The sequence below is a fragment of the Bactrocera tryoni genome, chromosome 1 (genome assembly GCF_016617805.1).
Source record: "Bactrocera tryoni isolate S06 chromosome 1, CSIRO_BtryS06_freeze2, whole genome shotgun sequence".
Taxonomy (NCBI): domain Eukaryota; kingdom Metazoa; phylum Arthropoda; class Insecta; order Diptera; family Tephritidae; genus Bactrocera; species Bactrocera tryoni.
Window position 1 is genome coordinate 26,708,056 of NC_052499.1, and position 8,583 is coordinate 26,716,638.

The 8,583-nt window shown below is 36.7% G+C and overlaps 1 protein-coding gene across 1 annotated transcript; it reads right to left on the reverse strand.

The window, feature by feature from the left end:
* Positions 1 to 6,917: 6,917 nt before the first annotated feature.
* LOC120782778 (ficolin-2-like) lies at positions 6,918 to 8,583 on the reverse strand. The gene is made up of 5 exons (XM_040115245.1): positions 8,418 to 8,583; positions 8,229 to 8,338; positions 7,963 to 8,169; positions 7,262 to 7,897; positions 6,918 to 7,200 (listed from the first exon to the last, which is right to left on the reverse strand). Exons 1-5 carry the CDS (start codon positions 8,547 to 8,549, stop codon positions 7,059 to 7,061), a joined length of 1,227 nt encoding a protein of 408 aa, XP_039971179.1. The 5' UTR covers positions 8,550 to 8,583; the 3' UTR covers positions 6,918 to 7,058.

An 8,583-nucleotide genomic window follows, 5' to 3' on the forward strand; every position in this document is an offset into this window, starting at 1 on the left:
TTCTACGTTGCGGCGACTAACAGAAGGTTTCAAGACTAGAGCATACTCTTTTTGTAATAAAGTCTACCGTCAACAAATTGATTGGACCTTATCAGAATAGCTTCAGACCTGGAAAATCACAACACCCTCGCCGTTTGCTTTCTAAGGACTGGATAAGGAAGCGAACCAAATGGGTCTGGAAGTGAAAAAGGGCAAGAGGAAATACATATCTTCTGTCAACAAATAAACATTCGTCGCATTAGCCGTAGATAATTTCGTTTATTTTGGAACCAGCAGCCAACGCAGAATAACTCTACGCCACAGGTTAGACTGGGTAGGCAATCTCTCGATGATCCAATACCAAATTCTACAAGTCACTTATTATCCTGAACATCTGATGAGTCAGCGTTACGAGAATTCGGGAGAAAGGTTCTGCTGAAGATTTATGGTCCTTTGCGTATTGGCAACGGCGAGGACCGCAGTCAGTGGAACGGTGAGCTATACGAGATATACGACGACATTGAAATATTTTAGCGAATTAAGAGAATGGGCGAAAACACTCTAGCTCTGAAAGTATTCGACGCAGTACCCGCCGGGGGAATCAGAGTAAGAGGAAGACTTCCACTCTGTTAGTGGGTTGGTTGGTGGGTGGAAAAGCACCTGACTACACTTGGAATCCCAAGTTGGCGCCAAACAGCGAAAAGGAAAGGAATAACTGCATAAGCGGTGTCTACTCAAATAAATAAGAAGAACTTATCTTTGAACCCGATAAAATTTGATTAGCAATATCCCACATTTTGAGCACTAATATCGGAGATAATCTCATTAAACCTGTTAGTCATACAGAAATTATATGTCTTAATCGGTAGTGATACACCCATTAACGGGAAGATCCAATAACTCGATCCCATTTTCGTAGTTCGACAGGTCTACTGCTTCAAAATAGGCCTGTGTGTCTTTTTAGCTAACTGTTCATATTGGATTGAGTCTGAGAAAAGGAAAAATCACTGTGCGAAGATTTCAAAGGATATTGACGTAATTTTAGTCTGTCTATATACCAAAGTCACAACCGCTCAAGTATAATATATTTCGGATTTGAGTATGTCTGTAGGTTATAGATCAGTAGGCTTTGCATAAAATGTTATTGAACTGACATCCTTATAAGACACCCACCGGTTAATGACCCAAGAGCGCCAGCAGAAAACGAGAAAAAAGTTTCTAATTATAATTTTCTTAAAGCCCAATTGACAATTATAACCGAAACTCCTGTACGTGCGATCGGATTTCTTTCTTACGCAAAGGCCTTATGTGTTTCACGGAGTGTTTGTGTTAGTTTCCACGCTAATTTATTTCATGAATTAAAGTTTCGGGAACCGTGACTTGGTGGGATATGGCAATGAACTGAGACTTGCATACCAAATTTTTCGAAAATATATAATACGTCCACTTTGAGAAGAAACCATTTTAAAAGATACAAGAAAATTTAACCCAAAATTTGATTTGGAATCTATGAAATTTTTTCTCATAATATTTTACTCACAAATATACATTAACAGGTAAGGAAGGGCTAAGATCGGGGGTAACCGAACATTTATACTCTTACAACTAGCAAGGATTGAAGCCAGGGAGTACCTTCAGGTACAAAAGGCCTGTTAGGTTTATGGGGTCTAGGGCGAGTATCCGCACGATTTTGATTATTCTAAGCACAAATATGCACCGTTATAAGAAAAACACGCTCTCTGAATTTAATTGAAATAACTCGTATATTGGCGATATAAACTCACCAGAAGTTCGAATTTCTTTATATTACGTACATATATGGGGGCTAATGGAAGTATTGGCCCGATTCAGCCTATTTTCGACAAACAGACATACTATTATCACGAAAGCATTCTGTCACACATTGACATAAGTTTTTAGGTTTAATTAGGTTTAGTTGATACGTTCAATCGTTAGGTAAACAAAACTATTATACTCAGTAGCAACATGTTGCAAGGGTATAAAAATATTTACACATTTTTAATGGAGTACCTTCAAGTTTTTTATTATTCATCTATACTTAAACATAGATCGGTACATACATATATACATATATACGTATCTCTTTTAATTCTTGACTTTTACGTATGTACATATGTAAATAGATTCTTCTTAATTTTCGCCCTAAAGGTGCTATAAATATTTTTTACCACCCATGCATAATTCTCAATTGTTGCTTTTGCCAATCTGTGTGGCTAATAGTTCAATATTTTTGCTATTTATTAAACGATTTTGATAGCCTCAGATCTATGATCAGCCGACAATCTAATTTTTATTGATTTACTATTGTTGTTGCTTTTTTGCTAACACTCTAATTAACAGCTTGTTACTTGAACAATAAATATATTAAAGCGTATCAGTTTTGAGAGAGTATCCATCACTGCAAATGTACCCTGTAGGAAAACACAGGTGGTTGGGAAATATTGCCAGTTAGCGCTAATAAAAACAGTGAGTACTAAAATTACTAATATACTTAAGCAAACGGTAACATTTTGAAATATTTTTTAATCGAAGAGAAGATTTTAGGTTAGAAGGATGACCCGATTTGAAAATTTTGAAACTTTTCTGTCCTAACACACGCGAGATAAAAGCTCTGTGAAAGCGCATTATCTATGTATACTGACAGAATATGAATTTATTTGCTTAACTTTTCATTAGCTGTCTAACTTACGGCTGACTTGCCGGTGTACCTAGTAGGAAAGTAAAAGAGTGTACACTGGGAAAAAATAGAGAATTCCTATAATATCAAAATACGAAAGTATCAGAAATGTATGTAAGCTTGTAAGTGAGTACTATAACACTAACTCCGATATATTTCTAAACTATTGCACTGTAAGGCAGCCTATAAATGTACAAATACTGCACACAGAAGTACGTTAGTAATGGAAGATATTATGGACTGCTGGCGTTCGAAACAATTTTTAAGTATCAAAAATGATATCTGCCTGAATGAAAAGTGCCTTAATAAACTTCGATATAGCTTAGTTGGTAAATAAATAATAATATTTTAAGGTATAATTAAATATTTTATATAATATATAATGACAATGTTAATACCTAAACTTTATATAATAATGATCTGCTACTTCAGCGATTATCAAATGCTTAGAGCGACAACTTTGAGATTTAGATGATTATTTTCGTGGCTTATTTTGATTACAAAACTGAACTATCCACAATCCATATTTTTCGATTAGAATACTCGTTAATTTCAGTAATGTAACCTTAGAAAAAGTTGAGGGTCTACAAGTGTTCCATTTGCATCAACGTTTACAGAACACTCGTCTCAAATGAAGGAGTAGGCTATCTCATGACTTTACGGGAGCTCTTTTAATGAAATATGTCGCATATGAATAAAAATAGAGTCTTTATACTAATGTCTTACTGTCTTAAAGCATTTTCTATTCAAAATAATATTATATTAATACTTCGGGAGTAATCCTTTCAAATATGCTCGTTGTCGTAATACGTAGGCTGCCTAATATTGTCAAAAAAGTCTTGCGGTATTTTCGCTAGTTGGCGCTGAAAGCGCGTAGTTCTAGTTTTATTCGTTGCATCGGGTCATGCTATACCTTTTTGGAAAGCTCATTTCACGCGCTAACACGTGTTTGATTGCTTGTCGTTTCTTTTAAGTCGTTCGTGAGTTATGGCGTCGCAAACATGGAGCAAAATAAAGAGAAAATACGGCATATTTTACAGTACTACTACGATAAAGACAAAAATGCATCTCAAGCCGCCAATAAAATTTGTGCAGTTTATGGACCCGATGCAGTTTCCATTTCCACCGCACAACGATGGTTTCAACGTTTTCGTTCTGGTGTAGAGGTGGTCGAAGATGCGCCACGCTCCGGAAGGCCTGCCTTCGAAAATTGCGATAAAATCGCTGAATTGGTCGAAAGAGACCGGCATAGTAGCAGCCGTAACATCGGTCAAGAGTCATCAAAAATTCATTTCAATTTCAATAAAAAAAAAATTCAATAAAAATACCGCAAGACTTTTTTGACAACCCATTATTTCGGGATTAGGGAACAAAAACAAATGTTAATCATCAAAAATGGCTTTATTGTTTTTCAAAACATTTTTCATTAAAATCTATAGACCTATGCATGCGTTTAAACCAATTTTCGAAGCACGTTTGCCGCTCTGATTGCGATATCGCCAAAACATGCGCTCTGAACGCATCAACTGCCTCTTCAGGTGTCGAAAAAAGTTAACCCATTAGTTTATCTTCTACGCACCGAAATAAAAAGAAGTCATTCGGTGCCACGTCAGAACTATACGGAGGATGACTCATCAAATCAATGTTTTTGCTCAAAAAAACTAGCATAGTCGTGGTGAAGAGTGATCCATCTTCGGCGGTTGGTTATCCTGATTTCTTGAAAGACAACTGACAAACAAATGGTTGTGTTCTACTCAAAATTTATTGTTGTCATATTCCAACCATTTACTTGGAAGTGTTTTTGTTGGATTCGCCTCATCCTGAAACACCCACACATCCGTCTGCTCTTCACTTTCAAGCGAATACGCGTAAATCCACGTTTCATCCTTTGTCACGATTTCATAGATTTTTTATGTATTTTAAAACACCGCTATTATATTTTTTTAACATTTCTTTCGATAAATCGACACGTGCTTTTTTTTGAGCTGTTGACAAATTATATGAAATCCAACGTGAAAAATTCTTTTTACAGTCAAATGTTCGTGCAATATTGAACGTATGCTGGTGCCACTAATGCCTTTAGTTGCCTCAATTTCACGATTGGTCGCATGACGATCTGGTAATATTAATTTGTGCACAGTTTGCGGAACAACAACTGATTTTAGACGACCTTCTTGGATTGATCTATAACTGCGATTGAATTCAGCATACCATCGATAAACACTGGACTTTGATGAAGCTTCATCGCCGAAAAATGGGTTAAGTTCATCAATGCACTTTCGATGAGTTAATCCACGTCGAAAGTTGGGAAAAATAATCGCGCCAATGTGTTCTCAATTTGAATCCCTTTTTTGGACCGAGATGAATATTTCAAGTTACTGTAAACAAGACAAGTTCTGTGTATGTATTACAAACTTTTCGACCAAATTGTTAGTTCTCGGAATGCAACCTACGTAACCGAACGCTTAATTATGGGACTGTAAGCTCGATATGTATTTGAATTTTACATGGAGTACTCACTGTGAGTTGGAGAATTTATTTTATATGTGTGCAGAGTATAATTGTGGTATTTGCTGGTAAGTATCTGTTCTCAATAGGATGCTCAATATAGATACGGTTTGAAAACGAATACAAGTAATCTGCGCTGCGGGTTAATTAAATGTGATGCCATTACTTAGTTGGGGTTCTACTTGTTACTTACCAAAAATGGTACGCGGTGAATTCTTCAAAAGCGTGCCAAATTCTAACTTTATTATTCATTTAGAATCATTAGGATGTATCAATAACATATCTTTTATATGTAGGCATGTTTGGTAGGTGGTTGGAAGGTGGCAACAAAAGTGATTTTATGAGTCAAAGATTTGGTTCTGGTAATTGGGGAAGAATGGTTGAAAACAGTCGGCGGCACTTTATTAAATTATGGTTGGTATGTATGTATGTATGTACATATATATATAAAAGAAAGTTGTTGTTAGTTACACCATTTGTAACTGAAGAACGGCTGAACCGATTTGGCTGAAAATTGGTGGGGAGGTAGCTTCTAACCTGGATAAGGACAAAGGATACCTTTTACCTCTTTATGTCAAAGTTTAATACAACTCATAAATACCAAAATTATATTTCAAAATTCATGTTTGTTGGAATCATTGGAATACATATATGCGTACAATTTAAAACAGAGTCTTCTCAAAAATAATACAATTCCTAAATATTTGAAATCGAAGAAAGTAACTGCAATCAAATACGCAGTGAAATAGAATATAACTGGCTCAGTAATAAGTCGTTTAGTATGTCTTATACCACGTGCATCCCAAAAGACTGATGTCATAACCTTCCCAGCCGCCTTTTTCGTTTTTCCACGCCTGAGAACCGGTTCATCATGTGCAGTCCACTAAAATGATTGTCGATTGGACTCCAGTGGGAAATTATGGAGCTATGGTTCTATCACCGACGAAAAATTTTGGCTTTATTCCGAATAGAGAGCACTTAAACACTTCTCAGAATCAGTTATTCGTCCTTTTGTTGGATTATGAACTTGCGAGGCACCTACTTTGCTCATTTCGGCTGTTTCCAGCTTAGCAAATATCTTTTCAACGGTGGATTTTCCTGAGCCCAAATTCAACAGTATTTTTCCCAAAAAAGCAAGGCTTTATTAACACACGAAATGCTTTAGGATCCATTTTTTATAAACCAAAACGAGTTGCTTCACAAAAATGCTATATCTCATTAACTAATAGTTATAATCCAACTAATAGAAATCATATAGATGGTAGTAGTAGTTTTATCTATGTATTAGCCACAGTGAAGCGTGGACGGGTCCTCTAGTATATGAATAATTATACAAAAATGCTCTTTCAGTGTCCAAGATAAAGGAATGAAGCAATGGCAACGGCAGTGGCAATGACCGAAACCAGTTTTAGACCCATAATCTCTTAGGTAAAGTTGTTCAGAATGATTCACAGAACCTTTCCCGCATACGCGATTATATAGTAAAAACAGTCGGTTCGCCTTCTTGTGCATAGTTAATTCTTATACCTGAGAGATAACTTACAAATCTAGCTGTCATGCTTAGAAGGGAAGCTTCCATATACCGCTATGAGGTTTAAAAAACCTCTCTTAAGTCTAAGCTATAGAGTATTGACGAAAGCTCTGAAAACTGCCCACACTGTTAGCACCGGATTGCCGTAAATATAACGGATTTACCCATTTAAGCCTCAACCATAAAGTAAAATGTTTGCTATTTTGCTTGCTTCTTATATGAAATTAAGTTTATATTTCGGTTAGCTTGCCAATATAGGAAATGAATGTTTTACTTTGTAAAAGCTGCAGCTTTCGCCATAACACAGTTTGATGCCATCTCACCAAATCTTTTTGCGCCATTTCAAAAATAATATTTCGGTCTGATGGCCATGTGCACATATCTTAGAGAGTATTGATGTCCATGCCAAGAGTACCAATCGATACCTTGCGCTTCTTCATAATAATCATAATAACCACCCCTTATATATCGGCCATTCAAGTTGCTGTTGAAGAAAAGTTATATAAACATTTTTTTACTTGCAATGTAGGAATGAATGGATCTACCTGTCGTGACAGTGATTGTACCACCAAGCACCGTTATAAGTGACAGCACAACTCTTTGTGGGATCATTATCATTATCACGATCGTGTGTGGAAAATTCGCATCCTTTTTGCTCTACCAACGAATCACCAGCATCGCCCCTGTAGCCGTTCAGTTTTTTTAAGGCATAATTTTCATCCAAATCGCCAATAGCAAAATCGGTATATTTCGCAAAGCGTTCCTCATCATGAAAATCCTCCAACTGTATCCACAATTCATTGGGCTGATCATTGGTGAGCGCATGCAACCTATCTAAACCGATAAAATATTCACCTTCCGGATCACCGAAACCGGTCACATAATCATCCCAATCACGATAGAAATCCTCAGTGCCATCCATGCGTCGTTGCACCACCGTCCAGGCAGGACCGCCATCCGGATCGGCCAGACAGTATGCTTTGAAGGGTGCAAGTTCATAATCGCGTAAGTACAGCTCAAAGACGCCACTTTCTGTGGTCTCATACATGGTAAAGGCTTCAGCACAGGAATTCGGTAAATCGGCATTCGTATCGTTTTCGAGCGGCTTACGGATTCTTGTGTCGATACGATTTAGTTTAGTTTTAAGAATATTGAGCAATGTCGATTTCATCTGGTTCATGCTGAATGGTTAATTGGATTGGACTAGTTAATCGATGATTTAATTACAAATTGTTTGTGCACTTACTTTCCAGTCAATTTCGATTCCAAGTGTTCCCTTTCGTGCTTCGCTCTCTGAGAGATATCGAAATCACTTTCGATGTGCACCGCATTTGCTTTCTCTAAATTTGTATAAATATCACGGCCTTGTTGGCTTAACTTATTTTCCAATAGATCTATTTCGTTTTTCAAACTCTTTTCTTCCTCCATAATTTCATCCAGTGTTGTTGGCAACCTATGGGAAGACCAATAAAGTCGGTTATTAGCCCATCTAATAGCTAAACTCGTGCTTACTTATAATCATAGACTTCCACTCGGTATAACTTGCTGTCGCTCAAGAAGACAACTGAATTCAATTTGGTGCCAAAACACTTTTCAAAATTATCGCCACAAAGGAATTTTTGCTAAAATGAAAAACAATATAATTTTTTTTTTTTACGCTTAAAAATTATTTTAGCAAGAGGCCTTCAGCTCAATATTTACGGCTTGATCATCTCCATCTCCATCTCCCTTACTAGGATTAATGTCGTTCGCCACAACCCAGGACTCAAACGCCTTCGTCGTTGCGAAAAAGAAAAAAAGTGCAATTGCCGAGAGTCTTAAGTGCAGCCCCATGTTTGATTGCGGAACTAAATATTGCGGAATACCA